Source organism: Propithecus coquereli, unplaced genomic scaffold (assembly GCF_000956105.1).
Source record: "Propithecus coquereli isolate 6110/MARCELLA unplaced genomic scaffold, Pcoq_1.0 Scaffold147, whole genome shotgun sequence".
NCBI lineage: Eukaryota > Metazoa > Chordata > Mammalia > Primates > Indriidae > Propithecus > Propithecus coquereli.
The window spans coordinates 374,302-392,906 of NW_012139080.1; the positions used below are offsets into that span (position 1 = coordinate 374,302).

The window sequence follows — 18,605 nt, forward strand, 5'->3', positions numbered from 1 at the left end:
TGGGAACTAGGGCTGAGCCAGTTGTGCCCTGGGACAGGGCTGAAGGTGACTAGGTGCTGATAGGTAGGCAGGCCTTGTTGAGTAGGCGTTCTAACTGACAGTTCTAATTGACAGCCACAGTGGCTTGCTGATGATCTGAATATGCCTTAGGTCAGAGGTTGTCAACTTAGAATCACCTGGGAGCTTTTAAAGTTCCCCACACCCTGGCACTCACTCAGGCCCACCCCTCTAGAGAGAATCTGATTTAATTGTTCCGGGGTAGGGCCCAGGTGGGGGTTGGGGGGGGGGGGGGCTTTTTAAGCCCCACAGGTGATTCTGATGTACAGCCAGGGCTGAGAACCATTGCCCAGTCCTTTGAATTGTTCCCTGCTGGTTTTTTGCATTCCAGCCATGACCCCGTCCCAAATGATAGGACACCTTTTGGGGTCTTAGTTGCTTTGTGCCTTACTCTCTGTCTGTTTCTTCCCAGATTTAGCCCAGCCACCTCCCATGCCTGAAATAGCCTTAGTCCAGGTTTGGATCCTGGTAACGCTCACTCTTTTTTCCAAGCAGTTCCAGATCTACCTTTCCCATAGGAAGTCTCAGTGGATAAATCCCACCCTTTCATAAACCTGAGAGCACTGCTTCTTACTAACACCTCAATATGCTCTTGTAATTCAGTTTTCTGTTGATCACATAAATATGTCTTTCCTTTTTTCTAAGTTTTTTTAAGTAAGGATCAGCATTTATTCTTTAGCGTCTGTCTCCAATATTTGATCTACCACTTTGTGGAAATTTAATTCTGGTTGATTAGATCCGTAGTTATAAACCTCCTAGTTGTTTTTCCCCCTTCTGTGCTAAACCTGGAGGATAGAGTTCACATGCATCCTGCAGTCCCATGTGACCCTTAAGGTTAGGAACATTCTTGTGGGATACCCAAGACTCCTGCCCTTTTAAAGTTAGGAACCAGTTTGAGATTGCAGATACATGAAGATGGCATCGTTATGTTGACAGACTGGATTGTATTCTAACTTTTTATGCACACGTATACACACAGGTGAAGTGAAGTGAGTCACTCAGTTATACCTCTGACATCTCTCTCAGATCCATCCTCTTCTCCATTCCCCAGTACCCCTTCAGTCTGAACCACCAGCGTCACCCCCTGGACCACAGCAGTGGCTCCTGATGCATCCCTGCTTTCCCCTCCAAGCTCTGTTGCCTGCCTGGCCTGCTTAAACCCACACCAACAGCACAAGTAAAGCAGGGGCACCAAAAGTGAAAGCTCATCTTCAATTCGAAATTTTGCAGTATTAATTTTAGCATACATGTAAGGTTTGTATTGGATACTTACTATTATTTTTATCTTTAATTGCAAAGGATGAGAGGTACATACATAATGTCATCTGTTCTTAAGGGCTTTTAAAATTCTTATTCTGATTCTAGCCTCCCTCTAACAGAACTTTTCAAAGATCTCTGAGCAATTTTTAGAATGTATGTGTCATCTCATTGCTCCCCTTCAGTGGCACTTAGACTAAAACACAGCCCTTCTCCCCATGGCCTCCAGGGGCTGCACCCTGGGCCCCTCCTCCCAGGGTTGTCCCGTGGTGCTCTCCCACCTTGCTCTCTCCACATCAGGCGCTCAGCCCTCCTGTTTGCTCTAGCGTCACTGCCAGCTTTTCCCTTCTTCGGTGCCTGTGCATGTTATTCCCTCTGTCTAGAACATTCTTCTCCTGGGTGTTAACACAGTTGGCTCCAGCCGTTGCTCCTGGTGTCAGCCAGAATGTTATCTTTTGGAAGAGGCCTTTCCTGACCACCCTGTCACTAGTTAGTCTCAGTCTTAGCATTTTGGTTATCTCCTTTTTACTACATTGCCATTCACACTTATTTTATTATTTTTTATTATTAATAACTTATTTTACTTTATTTTTATGTCTTCTAACTAGAACCAATGCTTTGTGAGGTCAGGGTTCTCATCTGCCCTTTTTATCTTATTTCTAGTGCCTTAGGGCCCAGCAGAGTACCTGGCAAATCATGGGAATTCAATGTAATAACCCTTGTGCTTTGTTTTTAACAGGGGACTGTGTGCTGTGTGCCCCCTCCCCCACATTAGTCTGGAGGTCGCAGTCATTTAGAGTCATTTGCCAAATTTCAGTGAAGTCAGGGGTACGTGTCCTAGTCTTCACTTCTGTCATTGTAACTCGAGGTTTCTAGAAGGCACATTTGACATGGCTTCTACAAACTGGAGAAAGAGCAGAACTTCTAAAGAGGCTACCAGGCCAAGAGGACAGGAAAATGCCCAGACTTGAAATGTTTGACTCTGGAGAAGTGAAGTAACTTTTCCCCGGAGTCTTGAGGCTTGAGGGAGTGCCTGTCACCCTCTTTGAAAGACAGGCCCAGAGGAGACATTTGTGGCAGCTCTCTGGGCCTCCAGCTACCCAGATTGGGTTGCTGCAGAGGCGTGGCCATTGCCTTTTAGACAGATTGCAGAAATAAGCATGAAAGAAAGAGTGGTGTGCCTGCCACTTCATGTAGTCACCTCATTTAATTGTCATGACTGCCTTAGTTTGTTTGAGTTGCTATAACAAGATACCATAAACTGGATAATTTAAACAGAAATGTGTTTTCTCACAGTTCTGGAGTCTAGGAAGTCCAAGATGTGGGAGCTGCTAATTAGGTGTCTGATGAGGGCTTGTTTCCTGGTTCGTAGATGGTCCTTCTAGCTGGTCTCTTATGGTGGAAGTGGGGGAGGAGCTCCTTTGGGCCTCTTTTATAAGGATATTAGCTAGTCCCATTCATGAAGGCTCCACCCTCTTGACCCTAATCACTTCTTTAAGGTACCGCCTCCAAGTAACCTTTGGGGGTTTAGGTTTCAACACAGGAATATGGGGAGTGAACGGGACACAGCCATTCAGGCCATGGCAATGATAATCCTGTAAGGTAAGTATCCTTATCTCCATTCTATAGGTATGAAAATTGAGGCCTTGAGGAGTTAACTTGTCGGGAGTCACAACAGCTGATAAATGCTGGAACTGAAGATTGAAACCAGAGCACTCTTACCCTAGAGCCCAGACTTATTCCATTCCATCCCCTTCCTCTGGAAGCCACAACACTGGCCGGAAAGCTAGTGCCTTACTCATCTTTGTGTCCCGTGTGTGTAGCGTGTTGCCAACACAGAGTAGCCATTCAGCTAAAGTTGGAGGATTCGACTGGTATTACAACATGAGACTCCTTGTAAAGTCTTTGTTATTCTCCAGATAAAGGAGCAAAGCCTCATTTTTCCATCTGCCAGCTAGCATTGAAAGCCCTTGGCTCCAGCCCACTCTCTAGTCCCAGTGGAGGGAAGTCAGTGGGCGTCTGTTTTAGCAAACTTTGTCAATGGCTCAAATGTCTGTGAGATGGCATTTGATGAATCCCAAGCTCCTGGTTGTTTCCTTGCACACATTAGTTTGTGGGATCCTCTGCCTCTCGATTACTGTGTTCTGGAAGCTTACAAACCACAAGAGGGCAGATTGTTGGCTGCCTTGGCAGAGGGCTGTCCTGTGATGGGACTGTGCACACGCATGCAGAGAGACCAGACCACAAAAGTCATACCTGTGCTTCGAATTATTTTTTATCTTCATTCATTTAGCAAACACTTATGAATTGCCCTTGCATTACAAAGTACAGGATGTTCTTCGAGCCATATTTAGCATTAAATAGCAAAAGCATACCACTGAGCTAGTGCTTTTTTCTTTTTAATAAAATAGTGATTGATCAAATGTTATTTTATTTCTCTTTGTGGTGAGCGAGAATATTTTCTTCCAGTCCATTTTCAGCATGTTGCTATTACCACACCATTTAGCTCGATGCCAAATTGCAGTTGGCTCCATTCATTTCTGTTTACCGAGTAGCGCTGTAGTGATTAAATGTCAGTGGGTACACCGAGTATACAAAAGTAATTAACCTAAAAGGACATGTTAGAATAAGGGTCAACAACCTCTTTAGCCCATAAGGCCACCAGCAAGGCAGTACTGACAGAGGTATTGCTGGCAGGGCAGGGCGGGCGGAGTGGAGGGGGGACTGGAGAAGGGGAAGGAGAGAAGAAAATGGAAGGAAAGGGCAGTGGGAAAGGTCAGAGGAGCAGGAGCCACAGACCGGTGCTCACGGTTGTCTGGGACGGCAGCTGGAACAGGGCCTAAGATAGTTTTTATCATTCCCTTATAATTTAGCCCTCTGACCTATGGTATTTGGTGGGGGCAGTGATTAGATCACACTTTGACTTACCTTTCAACATTGCAGCGCTGGTTGCTGGAGTGCTCTGGTTGGACCAGAGTAATTTTGACATATGCTTGGTGGATCAACCTGTTCTTCCAGTGTTTCATATATTTTCTCAAAACCCTTAGATTGTTATATCTGGTTGTCCTATGAAAGCTACTGCCTGAAGTCATTTCTTTAGAATGAATTGAAATTGTATCACTGAGTATCTGTATCTCATATGTTTTCATTCCTCAGTGTACTCAAGTCACTGTCGGTCACAGCTGATACTAATGCTTCATGTTACTTTGCATACAATTAATAAAAATTTACCTAAAGCTCTAAGTAGTCATCTGTGACTTTAAAATCAACCAATGGAAACCTCTTTTCTTTCTTTTTTTTTTTCTTTTTAAAACAAGTACCCTTATAAAGAACAACTCACTTAAATATTTAATGAAGAACCTTAAGACCAAGGTTTGTCTGCCTTATATTTGGCTTTTTCTTTTATCACCTGTGTGTAGTGATTTACTCCTCAGAAAAAAAATGGGAGTACTGAGGATGTTTTTTCTTTTACCACATGTCTCCTTGGGGGATAACATTTCAAGGAGATCCCCAGGGTCACTATTCTCTAAGTGAGTGGCACGGAAAAACTGCTGATGCCTGTATTCTTCCCTCGTGAGTCTGTCCAACAAAATTCCTTTAAATCCTGCCTTGTCATGGCCAGACTTCAGTAAGATTTGTTTCTCTTGGTCACAGACAGCTGAGGAGTATGTGATGAGAGACAAGGAAGAGGATAACCAGTTGAAAACTGTCTCCCTTATGTGGAAGATTTATTTCTTTTTGAATAAAGAAAAAATTTGGTGGCTTTGATACATTTATTCAACAACAGATATTCATTGCATGCCAACCCAGGGGCTAACCCTGGCACTCACCTTGGGGGAGGGGCCTGCATCCTTGATTGGTAGGGGGAACAACAGTGAAAAGGAACCACCTTTGAAAACTCTTCACTACCTGGCACCGTTCTGACCTATGTTTCAGTTTTGTTTTTTGTGCTGTGTCCTCTTACTGCCTTTTTGCCATAGTCCTGAAAATTGTCTTGTTACCCTGTCACTTTCAAAATTCCCATTTTTAAAGGCTGCCTCCCTCATTTGATATGCCTACACATACCTACACCTCTCTCTCTCTCTCAATCTCTCTCTCCCCCCCGCCCCCTCCACTCACACACACACCTGTTCTTCTGACTGTGACAGCGGTTATATCGAGTGCTGAGGATACAAAGAAATTTTAATAAGGAATTTCATGCCCTTTAGGAATGTCAGTGCAGTGAAAATAATATGGGAACAAGTCATTGAGCAAATCAGGTTTTGTGCTCATTCTTTTGTTCAGCAACTGTTAATTGAGATACCAACGAAGTGCTAGATTTACGTGATGATCAAAACAGACATAGTCCCTACCTTCATGGAACTTCTAGTCAAGTAGATGAGTCAAGAAAATCATCAAAATAATGGCCACAATAACAATGGTAGGAAGGAAGCACACGGGGGCTGTGATAGACATTTACAGGAAGGAGCCCCTTGGATAGCATCACAGATAAGACTTTTCTGAGGATACGACATTTAAACTGAGACATAAAAGATGAAAAGATGATAGCCATAGGGGCTGGGAAAGAGCATTCTTGGCAGAAGCCTGCAGAAAGACTCTGGAGAGGTGGAAAAGTTCGCGTGTCCAACACTCTGAGAAAGAGACTTCAGATGAGATTAGAGAAGGTGGGGAGGGGCCAGATCAGGCCTGGTACTTCTATAAAGTGCTAGATGCTTGTCTTAGTGAATGTTGATTTCTGTTGTGACTTTGAGAACTTTTAGACCTGCATTGTCTAATACGGTAACCACAAGCCACATGTGGCCTTTCAGCACCGGCAACATGGCTAGTCCAAATTGAGATGTGCTGTACATATAAAATGTACACCAGATTTCGATAAAGACTTAGTACTAAAAAGATGTAAAGTGTCTCATTAATAATTTTGGTATCGATTACATGTTGACATGCTATTTTTGAAACATTGGATTAAATATTAAAATTGATTTTACTATATCTGGTTATTAGAAAAATGTAAAATACATGTATGACTCACATTTATATTGGTTTATCAGTGCCATTCTAAAGAACTCACTTAAATATTTTAGTGAAAAATCTTAGGACCAATAGGTTACGTAATTGATCATTGAAAACTGTTTAACCATTTTGTAGTGATATGAAGAAGACCAAGAGTTCCTGATTAGCAACTCAGAAACTATTAGGCAGCCTCCCTTTAAATTCATATGTTGTCATGTTCTTCTGTATTTCTGCTGAATTAGCCTCAGTCAGACATTGTATAGAGTATATTTGCATACATAATACATAAGACCATATATCAGGCCCTGTGGAGTTAACACTCTTTGGAAGAAAAAAATGTTTAGCCTTTCAAATACATTAAAACAGTTTACTGGAGAAGAAATAGCAACGTGAAAAGACTTTCTTTTCCAATAAATTTTAATAGTTACTAAAATGAGGATTCTGGTCCATTAAGATATAGCTTGCCAAGTCTTAAAGCTTAGTCGCTTATTTTCTCTGAGCCGCTACCCTACTTCAGCTTCTTTCAAAGCGGCTGTTAGGATTGTGCTGATAATTTGATTCCAAAACAGCACGGAACAGTAATAGGTTTAAAGCCAATTCACCTTCCCAGAAAATCCAGAAAGGAAATTTTTGCCAGTTTCACCCCCCACCCCCTGCCCCTCTTTGTTTTTAGGACAAACTCATGTACTGTGTCATATTTGCCAGTGAGACTTAGTAACATTGGTTATAAGGCAATAGGTGAATGAGTGGTTAGATATATTTTATAGGTGCTGTATTGAAAAAAATAATCCCAGAAGAAGGTGGCTGGTACACGTGACTGTAATTTATACTGAGTCAACATAACAAGATTTATAGAATCTATATTAATGAGGTCAGGGAATTCTTGGTGGAGGACAAATGCACATAGGAGTGTTAGGCTTTGCAAACTTTGAGGAAGTTTGTTGGATTGAAGGGCATGAAATGGCTTTGGAGCAGTCAAGATAGTTTAAAAGATGTATGCAATACAAAGTCGTGTGCACTTGACAATTTTTACTACAGTTTCTGATAGACTATAGGCAATCTCTAATCATCAGGAATCAAGAATGAGATTATTTGATTAATTTAGCTTGTGCTTTGAGTTCTTGTCCCCTCTCATTCACCTGGTTGTTTCCTGTGTGGCCCACAGCTTGGACCACTTGCAGACTGGCTATCAAGGGAGGGAAGCTAAGCTGTCTACACAAGAATCAACCCTGTATCTTTGGCATCAGAGCATCATGTTCCAGCAGCTCAGCTTGCCAGCTAAAGTAACTGTATTTAATGAAATTTCTGGGGAAGAGCCAACGGCTTTATTCCAGGAAGAGGAAATAACAGTCAAGAAACCCCAAGAAGACATTAAGATAATGTTCTAATTTAAAATCAATTTTATTGATACCTTATAAATTATTAGGGCATTTTATCCTGACCAAGTAATACATAATGCTGAGGCCATGAAAACAAAATGTGGATGACTGAATATTGAAGTACTGTATTTTCTACCTCGTGAATGAAAAAATATATAGGACTTTTGTATTCTAAGTATTTTGACTCGCAAAGCCCTACTGAAAAATAAGGTGTATGTTTCATTCTTCAATGTGTATATTTCATGAAATACATTTCATGTGTTTCTGCACTTAGTGAGTTGAATACTTGTTGAGTAAGTTCTTGAGTGGAAATGGAAGTTCAGAGAGGTTCATCAACTTGTCCAAGGTCGCACAGCAAATGTTACATCATGGTACTGAACCCAGGGCTGTCTGACTGTCATATAGCATGACCATTGTAGACACTGCCTTCCTTAATGATTCCTCTGTCAGTTCCTCTGGTTTGAAAATATTTTGATTATCTGCAAAATAAATTTGTCTTAACCCAAGTTTCTCTTACCAGGAGAAAAGCAGAGAGACAAAAACAATAGAACATTTTAAAGAATATGTTTTTCAGGAAACATTATAGAAGGTAAAACAATTACTATGATTAGACTCATTACTTTATATGGAGATTGTATTAAATCTTCTTTTAACAAGGGCAAGTCTTCAAAAAGTCCTAGTCATTTTTGCAGGTGAGTTTTGATTTATGCTAATTTGAAAAATGCAAGTTTCATGAGGTTTATATACAGATTGTGCTTTTAATGACTTCCTTAGTCAAGCAGGTTATATTAAAAAAAGTCTTATTGTAATGAGCAGTAAACTGATACCAGTGATTGGCTAAAAGTCCTACCATATGTAAGTTTTAAGTTAATTTACATAAATTTTCATGTGTTACGGGTCCCTATGTGCATTTTGACCAAATAATCTCCACTTTAAAGTTTTTATATTTAATTTTTTCCAATTGAGAATTAAATTTTCCATCTATCCTGGTTGTTTCCTTATAAATGAGATAATACATGTTAAAATGTTTTTTCAATTCTAAAGAGTTCTATGAATGGAAACATAAACATTTGGCTTAATATGGTACAATAAAATCTAACCAGAAATGCCACTGGGATATGGTACTATGTTAGTTTGGTGTACTTAGGTTTACTCAGGGTTTTACTTTTACTTTAAAACTTGTTGAAAGTATTTCTAAAATACGCAGTGCTTGAAGGACTACTGGACATGATTGACTCTGGACAGTTCATGATTGTAGAGCTCATCCTTCTGAAGGTCAGTTTTCCTAGTAGGAGGAATGCGTAGAGTCTCTGCTTATCTCTATCAATACCTTTCACTTTCTGAATTCAAGAAAGTCACCAGTATTCATTTCTGTGTTAGACATAGGTCTTTTACTTTCTGAAGGGTTGCAGAGGAAATTACAATTGAGTGCTTTGGTCATGGGATCGATAAAGGATCTGCAGTGGTCTTCTTCAGCCGTCTGTCTCTGTCCTTCCCACTCCCACTGCCATAAACAAACTCAACCAGAACTCTCCCTGACTCAGACTGTTGGTTAATTCCTGTGCTGAATGAACTGTAGTTAGAGTAACAGTATAATTTATCATCTAAACTGGGCTGTTTTTGAGAGTGAAGAGAAGCTTAGACAACACGTGTAGAAAGGGCAAACCAGGACTTGCAATCTCCCTAGCCAGGTTTTCATGGTGCCCTCTGCCTCCTTATTATCCCTTTTATCTGTTTGAAAACTGATTTACCCTTTGGTACCAAGTAGATAGGGTTTTTGAAGGCCACAGCTGAAGAGCAAACAAGCCATAGCAAATGGGTCTTAGGCTTCTTGATCATGGTTGTCCACTTGACCTTTAGCATGTTCTTCCTGGTTGGCATCTTCTAAGAGGGCAGGGGAGTCTGAGCACTGCACCTTTGGGAATGGAAAGCAGAATTAGCATGATGTGCATTTGAAATCAGATTAAAAAGTCCAATGTGGAGGTGGTATTTATAGTCCTCAGTGCTATATTGAACCAAAACCTTGTTTTGGTTAATAACTGCCTGTTGAAGCCGTATCATTATGGACCATCTGAATATCTATGCTGTGGGGAAGCACTATGCAAATGCCTAGAATAATCCTTACATAAGGTTTAAAATAGAAGATCCCGGGGACCTCACCACCCCAATCTCTGTAGTAAATAGAATGGGCTGGAGTACAGCGTAGAGCAGTGGAACAGAGTTCGTTCCTCTTGTGGAGGGGCTAGGCTGTGTGCCGGGACTGTGACTTTTGCTTTATGTGGATTATATTTCTTTGTCCTCAGAGCAGCCCCATGTGGGCAGGGACAGGGTGTTGTTATCCCAGACTAAGCAACATCCCTACGGCTACACAGCTATTAAGTAGAAGACTCTAGACTCAAACCCAGGCAGTCTGACTCCAGAGAGATGCTCTTGCCTGCTATTAAAATCTGTGCTCCCTGTTATTAAGATTAGTTAATTATAACAACACTACCTTGTTTGAGGGGAAGATTCTACTTTATAGAATCTTTTACATATGTGGTCATCTTTGATCTTGAGGTGGCTGAGGAGTAAAGGTAGAGGGGCAGGGCTGTCCTTTTCGAGTTGCTAGAGATGTCAGTTTTCCATCTGACTTGGTCAACAGCCTCAGTAAAGTCTGGGTGAACGTCAAACTAGGATGTAGAATTTTCTCATTTTGAAATTAGAATCTAATTTGTAATATTAGGAATATCTGTCTTTAAAGCTTACTTTTTGCTACCAAAGCAGTTGGGGTTTCCATGTAATAAGACTTATAAACCTTTATTATTTTTCTCCTTGGTTTTCCGCCATTTGTTTTCCCCCTCTTTTTCTTTAATTAAATACGTCTTCCCTGTTCTTTTTTTAATATGCCAGTATAAGTGTTTACTTTTAAAAATACAGAGTTTTACTAAACATTCACATTCAGGATATCTTGTCTTCTCTGGATCAGCCGTTGCTTTTGACTGTGACTCTCCATTCATAACAGATCTGCTAAGACACATACACACACGATCCAACTGAAATGAGAAAAGACTTGTTTTTAGAGTTTGTAAATTTGTATGCGGGGTCATGATGCAGCTCCAATAAATTTCTTATGTCCTAAGCTTGAGAAGTATCTAACCTGGCTAAGCTTTTAAAATAATAGCAATAAAGCTTTTCTAGTAAAAGCATGGCTTTATCAGTGTTTATTTAATTCCTCCTGTTCACATACCCAGCAGAGATCCAAGTGGCCTTCCAATGGCAGAATGGTGGACTTCGAAGATTCATGATGAGAGTCATTGCCAACTCCAATTTGATTCCAGAGCAATTATGTTATTAGAGCATTGCTGATTGCCCCAGTGCCCATTGTGCAGCTTAACCTTTAAATGCTAGTGATAATTAACTACTTTATCATTCTACCAGGAAACTCTAACATGCAGCTCTGTTCTACAGTAAAATTTAAAAATAAAATGCCTGCACAACCAGCAACAGCCAGTTGAAGAAAAATAAAGCTATTTGGTTGTGCATGTGTGCCAGTAAATAATCATAAGACTCTAAATAGGGATTACCATTTAGTATTAATTTTCAGAAATTGTTTCATCATTGTTTGAAGATTAATTGTTCCTTTTGAACAGAGTGGAAATAACTTTCAGTAGAGTGTATCAGAATCAAAATGCTCAGATAGTTGTTAATCACATACATACGGTTTTTCTTCTTCTTGTAAAATATTAAATTAGTCAGCTTGAAGGCATCTAGAGGTAGGTAAAGGAACAAAGGTAAAGAAGGTGCTGAGCCTGTCATATTACCAATTTCAAGGACACCACCACAAACTCTCACTCTAGGGAATGGTTTCTCATGGAATTGATCATCCTAGTGATCCTCTGAAAAGAAATGTTTCACATGAATTTTGGAGGCAGATTGAGGAGTGCAGAGGAAATGCTCAGCCATTTTTGTTCAAAAACATTTCTGTGCAGTTCTCTGCTGCTCACTATATTGGGTGCCCCTACTCTCAGGGAACCCACAGCCTGAAGTAGGAAGTGGCCTTATAAACATAGGGATAAATTATTACTACTTAATGGAGGAACAAAATGTTAAGAGAAAAAGAGGTATGAGTGGTTAATTTTGCCAGATGGCATGTGAGGAAGCTCTGAAAGGTGACATTAGAGCTTGTTCTTAAGAAGGGATGAGGAGGATTTCAAAAGATGAATCTTAAGAGTTAACCAACAGGCATTGCCATAAGCCAGGGAAAAGGCTACAGATATAACGAAAATACACAGAGCGCACACTGGCTCACAACGCTGATGTAGGAGAACAAGGCCAGGGCTCTAGATTGGAGCATGGAACAAGGACTTTGAAAAACAGCCATACTCAGAAATTTGGACAGTAGAAAACTGTCCTTGTTGAAGAGGAGTGAGAAGTGGCCGAAACTCTTCTTTGGGAAATATGAATTACAGAGAAGTGAGGAGAATAGATTGGAGAAGGAAGAAACTGGAAATGGGGTTCTGGCGTGAAATATGGTAGGTTGCCCACAGATAATGTTTGCATGCATGGTTTCAATGATCATCAAAACCTTGTTGCCTTCGGTTGTGATCTGAAAGTGAAGCAGAAGTGTTGAACTGAGTGTTATGGCTTGGGAATGAGGTTGGGAACTAGATGGAAACATACAGAAATCAAGAAGTAGGTGAATGTTTTTAAACATTGTTTACAAAATGTTTGGCTTGTAATGTTTTGCTTTAGTCTTCAGCCATATTGAATAATACCTGTGATCTTTTTTGCCTCTAAGCTTGAGGTTAAATGTTTGCTAGGGATAGTTACAGGGTTTGGCACATACATTTTAGAGGGTATTCATAAAACAGGGGCTGGTACAGCTGGCAAAGGTTTACAGAGACCCCCAGCCCTACCAGTCAGTGGGCACTCACTGAGTGGTTGCATCTTTCTCCCCCACTGAACTCCCACCTGTACACCTTTGGAGCTGACCACTGATGTCTTGGTAGCCCTACTGATCAGGGCGTGGAAGAAGTCTATCAATTTTCCTCTAATAGTGTGCTTTGAAAATTTAGACATGCCACAAAAGAAAATGTGGCCTTATGGTTCGCTGGAAATAAAAGGGAACATAGAACCAGAAGTTCTGGATATTATACTGTCTCCCATAGTTCATTAAGAGGCCCGTGTAAACTTTATATATCTTTATAAATGTTAATTATTAACAACAGAGAAAGATAAAGCAAAAAAAAGCTCAAAGAGTTAGTCTTAGATGAATAAAGTTATAAATGAGGAAGAAAATTGATTTGGATGCCAGGCAAGGATGTTCTGATAGTAATTCTTTGTTCTTCCTAGAACTTTTTTCCTTAGACATTTTATCTTCAGGGATTGTCTCTACTGTCCTCCAGGACCAACCCTTTCTTACCCTGGGCTAGGTTAATTTCACACTTGGGAGTCCTGCCCTGGTGCCCCACCTAGTGACTTTGGTACTCAGGTCTTTGCCATCCACTCCTCAGCAGGGCGGCGCTGCTCAGCCCAGCTCCGCCTCTCACACTTAAGCTGTATTTAGGTCTTCCTTTGGTCTGCCTGTAACACAGTCACTACCCGTGGTTAGTGCCAGTTTTCATTGGTGATTTCTTCACTTCTCATCCATGATACTAAGCTCTCATATCATCTAAATGTGCCCAGTTACTACCTGGCCTTCATAGCGGACAGATTCCTTCTCTGTGCTTCCAATCAGGCCACTGGTGCTTCTTCTGTGTGTGTGGGAGGAAGGGGGGACCCTTCCCATTGAGGGCTCCATAAGCAGAGGAAAAGCATGTGGCCTGAGCCTGAGTGTCATCCCAAGAGGCATGGCCTGTCTTTTTCTACTCCCTGGCCCTACAATTTAATTTCCTGGGTTTCTAGAAATTAAAAAGAGCAAGCTCATGAAAAAAATCTCTAGGAGTCAGAAAGGAATAATGTGCATTTTTGTTGGTGTAGTCTTTCCTGCTGCTCGGCAATAGGCCCTTAAGATACGGGGCTGAGCAAAATTCTGTAAATATGACCTTCATGTCACATGATAACCATATTTGGGGTGCTCAAATCTCCAAAGATTATCTCTCCTCTTTTTTCATTGAAGAATTACTGTTTAATCTCTTAAGCTCAACTTTATTCATAGTTTATCTGTAGTAACTTGAAATCCTGCTTCCCCCCATTAACCAGGAAGCTTAAAAAAAAAAAACCCCAAAACAACCAAAAAACCCCCTTCCTTTTCTTCCTTCCCTTTTCTCTTATATCTGCTTCCTTTCCCAGCTTTCTAATGGTGCTTCAACAGTATAATATTAACATAAACATATCTATAATATTAACATAAACATATCATTTGGACCAAACCCATTCTCTTTTGAGCTTACACTATCCCCTGCCACCCTTTTTCTATTCCTGTCATCTCTCTATCCCATCTCTTTGCGTCCTGTTGCTTGTTCATTTTTTTCATTCCTTTCCCTCTTGTCTTTTTTCCCTTACCTTTCTCTCTGTCCCTCTGTTCTCTTCTTCCTTTGATCTCCTCCCCCCTCTGCTATCTCCTTAACAGCTTTGCAAGTATGAACTAAAGCACAAAAAGAAGAGAGTCTCAAGTAACTAAAAAAGTCGCTCTGTTAAAGGGGTGGTCTTTTCTCAACCCTGTTTCCCCTTCTAATTCCAGAGCTCTTCGGTATCCCCATCAGCCAGTTTCCGAGGTGCTGAGAAGCACAGAAACTCCACAGACTACTCCTCCGAGAGCAAAAAGCAGAAAACTGAGGAAAAGGAAATTGCAGCTCGTTATGTAAGTTCATTCACCTTTGCTTTAGGGAAGGCCAGCTGGCCTTGCTTTTTATCAGCAGTTATTTCACCCTTTGACTATTACCAGCCAACACTAGAACACAGGATGACAACATCCTTTAGGAGAAAGAACATATTTATTGCATTTATAGCTCTGTCTCATTGGTGAGCTGAAGGCCAGTGTGTATGCAGGTGCATGCACATGTGTCTGTGGGAGGACAGAGTGCATCATCTGGTAGCTAATAGAAGACTTGGGCGTTGCATGTTATTATTTCTGTAAGTGTATTTGCTTTCCCCCATATATTTCAAGGTAGTTGAATTTCCTGTGGTTAGCTAGAGATGTTAAGGAAAAACGTAAACTCATGGAAAATTTGTTAAAATGCGTAGATGGATTCATGTGTCAAGTTTTGTGGACTATAACTTGCAAAGACATCCAGATTGTGCCTAACATGGGGTGAAGCTTATATTGTGCTGTTGTCTGGGCAGGTCCCTCAGCGAAAGGGAGTAATAAGCTGGGTGGGAGTGGAGTGGAGGTAGGTGGCCCCTGTTCTGCTTCCCCTGCTGGAGCCCCCTGCGGGGCTGCAGGCCTCATGAGAAACTGGAAATCTGAATTTTTACCTCCTAATTTTAACATTGTGGCTACTTACTCAGTTTTTTAAAACACTGACAGACCAAACGACGCCCATCTGTAGGCTGGGTTTATCCCAGGCATGCCAGTTTGCAGCCTCTATTATTCTAGAATAATAATAAGCAAGCCATCAACTCCAGTTTTTGAAACTGGAAAATGGAATCATATTTCTCAGCTCATAAAATCATCATGAGGATTAAAGAAGAAAATAGTACCTTGTAAAGTGCTTAACGTTGTTTACTACAGTTCATTTTTATAATATATGAGGAATTAATCTGGACTTAGCCAGAGTAAATCTGGCTAAAAATGTGGTATATTTTGCCGGGGGAGGAAATAATGCTTCTCACTTCTCAATGCAGGACAGCGATGGTGAGAAGAGTGATGACAACTTAGTGGTTGATGTTTCCAATGAGGTATGTTTGTGGCTACTTTAATTTCCTAATCTTATCCAGCTATAACAAAGACTAGTGGCCAGATAATTAGCATTTAAAATGTTTTCTTAATTTCTAAAGGGACTCAATTTTTATTTAAATGAAAAATTGTCTATTACTGATTATGTATGTTACTGGTCCTTTTTTTGTCGCTGTTCTTTTCTATGAAGTATAGTGTCTTTTTCTACCACAGTGAATGCATACCAGATACCTGTGGTCAGCCTACTGATCTTATTGACAAGTAACTTGCAAATTGGTGGGGTTTTGGTTTTAAATATGTAGTGTAAATATTGTAGTAGTTTCTTTGGCCTCGACACTGAATCTTTTATTTGGCAGTTTCAGTGAGGCTTGTTATCTATTCCAGAACATCTTGCACTTCTAAGCTATTAAATGCTCTCGGCTAGAAATGTCCACACTCAAGGGCCCCAGCATTGTGATTGTGCTGTGCTGCATTACTACCCATGATGTTCCTTTGTAGGATCCATCTTCCCCTCGAGGGAGCCCAGCACATTCCCCAAGAGAGAATGGCCTGGACAAGACACGCCTGCTCAAGAAAGATGCCCCGATTAGTCCAGCCTCTATTGCATCTTCCAGCAGTACTCCTTCCTCCAAATCCAAAGAACTCAGCCTTGTAAGCAGCTCTTTACCATCTTTCTCAGTGGTGTCAGTTTCTAGGTGATGTTTGGGTTTGATTTCTATTTTTTTTTTAATTTTTGTATTTTTCATATTTTTCTCTAAGACTTTTATTTCTAAATATATGTATATGTTCAGTATTTAATTGACAAAAGTATGTTGGGAGCACGATAAGTTTACTAACTTGTCAGCAATGGGTGTTTGTTTTGTGATTCTTTTTACGAGGAGAGGAAGAGGGATCTTTCTTAGCAAAGATGAAAAATGTACACTGGGGTTACAGGGATGGTTTTGTTGCCTGAGTTTTTATTTAGTTTAGGGCTTGGATGTGATTTTGTTGCTAGCTTTGTTTAAATTACCAAGCTACATATGACTGCAATAATTTTCCCTTCCTATCTAAAAAGTAATCTGTCATTTACAAACGTCTGCCTTGACTCACACCACAAATCACAAATGCAGAAATGAACTGTTCATGAGTCAGGATAATCTCTGTACCCTTTTCTTCTGTGGCTGTGTAGTTAATTGCATTTTTGCGTGGTGTATCGTCTTTTATCCTCACCAGTTATTTCCTTATAACATAACATCTAAAAAAAAAAGGCAAAAGTTTTCAAATAACCTTTGGAATTCACAGCTAAAGGAAAGGAAATCCCTCAATTTGTCTGAAAATTAGGGGGATATGTCTGGCAGAGGGCTAGATTAAGTTTTTTTTCCTGTTGTTTTTATGTGGCCTTCTGTGTACTGAGTCTCTCTGATGATTTAGGATTGAGTCTTTTTTCTAAGGGGACGTGTTGTTAACCAGGAAGTCTTTTGTGATGCAAACAATCCACCAGGAGCCCAACCTTAAACCACTCAGTCTTTACCAAAGCCACCAGCAAATGGCCAGTCACAGTTTAGAGAATCAGGCTTTGCCAACCTCATTCTGCCTCTGTCTGACTCAGACCAGTTTCCTAGAAATGAATGACCCAAGCTGAAGAACCTCTTCCATTTCTCTTCTTCCTCTCCTTTTTTTCTTTTCCTTTTTCTGTTCTTTACCTTTTTAATGTTTAACATCATTGTTAAAACCATGTTCTAATTGCTGGTACATTTCTTTATACCTCTTGTTAGAATGAAAAATCTACTACTCCTGTTTCAAAGTCCAATACCCCTACTCCACGAACTGATGCACCCACCCCAGGCAGTAACTCCACTCCTGGATTGAGGCCTGTACCTGGAAAACCGCCAGGAGTCGACCCCTTGGGTTAGTAAGAAAAAATTATTTCTATATTTTTGTTCTTCTGTTTTTAAAGAATTTAAAGCAATTTAAAGAGTGTAATACATTAAAAGTACTGTTGACCAGTATTGAATGATGGTTAGACAAAGTTGTTTAACCTGAACCACGTGCCTGTCACCAACCCTGTCTGGCACGTGGTGGGTGTTCAATAAAATAAGGCAAATGAAGGAACTCCTCTGAAGCCTTGAATGACTTTCGAGAATATTAAAATAAGCTCATTTGAACCATGGATTCTAATTTTTAACGTATTTAAGAATGTCTTCAGTATTGTTTCCTGTGTTCTTGGTTTTTTTCTTTCTTCCTTGCATTTTGGTCTGCAGCCTCGAGCCTAAGGACCCCGATGGCAGTACCTTGTCCATATCCAACCCCGTTTGGGATTGTGCCCCATGCTGGCATGAATGGAGAGCTAACCAGCCCCGGAGCTGCCTACGCCGGGCTGCACAACATCTCCCCTCAGATGAGCGCGGCTGCAGCCGCTGCCGCCGCCGCTGCTGCCTACGGGAGATCACCGGTGGTATGTTTGTGGGCTTTTACAAAATGTTATTTCAGAGCACAGAGAATTGTCATACACATTTTTTGAGTGTAGTTTATATAATATGAGGTATCTAGAGAGGGATATGTGTGCGTTTATAAATTAAGCTACATGTTGTTACATCTTGACAGCCATTTGTTTTGTAAGGTGAGGGAGTTTTTACTTTATTTTATGTCATTTTTTAAAAAAAAATTATTTTTGGAAATTTTAAACCTACAAAATTAGATCACATAGTATAAGGAATATAATGAACCCTCTGTTTCTATCATGACCTTCAATAATTATTGGAATAATATTTTTTTCGTATACGTTCCATCTCTAAGTACATTTCCATCCTAAACAGCCTATCATTTCATCAATAAATACTTCTGTATGTATCTCTAAAATCTTATTTTTAAAGGATCTGTTCTCCCAAATTTTAGAATAGATTTTAAGTAGGATGAAATAGGTTAATGAAACTGTGTGTTTTTGTTGTTTTGCTTGGAAAAATTCTAGGTGGGATTTGATCCGCATCATCACATGCGCGTGCCAGCAATACCTCCAAACTTGACAGGCATTCCAGGAGGAAAGCCGTGAGTACTTTTGTGTCTTTGTACTCTGCATGCCAAGCCCTGGTCCCTTGCTGGCCCCTTAG

At 40.5% G+C, this 18,605-nt stretch overlaps 1 protein-coding gene across 4 annotated transcripts in view; it reads left to right on the top strand.

Annotated features, from left to right (window-relative positions):
• Nucleotides 1-18,605, top strand: part of TLE4 (transducin-like enhancer of split 4) — a 148,422-nt gene that overhangs the window by 111,063 nt on the left and 18,754 nt on the right. For 3 of the 4 annotated variants that reach the window (XM_012640049.1, XM_012640050.1, XM_012640048.1), the window contains 6 exons: nucleotides 14,365-14,484; nucleotides 15,468-15,521; nucleotides 16,018-16,170; nucleotides 17,274-17,406; nucleotides 17,760-17,953; nucleotides 18,467-18,543. In XM_012640049.1, coding sequence (XP_012495503.1) covers nucleotides 14,365-14,484; nucleotides 15,468-15,521; nucleotides 16,018-16,170; nucleotides 17,274-17,406; nucleotides 17,760-17,953; nucleotides 18,467-18,543 — 731 coding nt within the window. The remainder of the gene's footprint in view (nucleotides 1-14,364; nucleotides 14,485-15,467; nucleotides 15,522-16,017; nucleotides 16,171-17,273; nucleotides 17,407-17,759; nucleotides 17,954-18,466; nucleotides 18,544-18,605) is intronic. The other variant, XM_012640051.1, reaches the window with a different exon arrangement.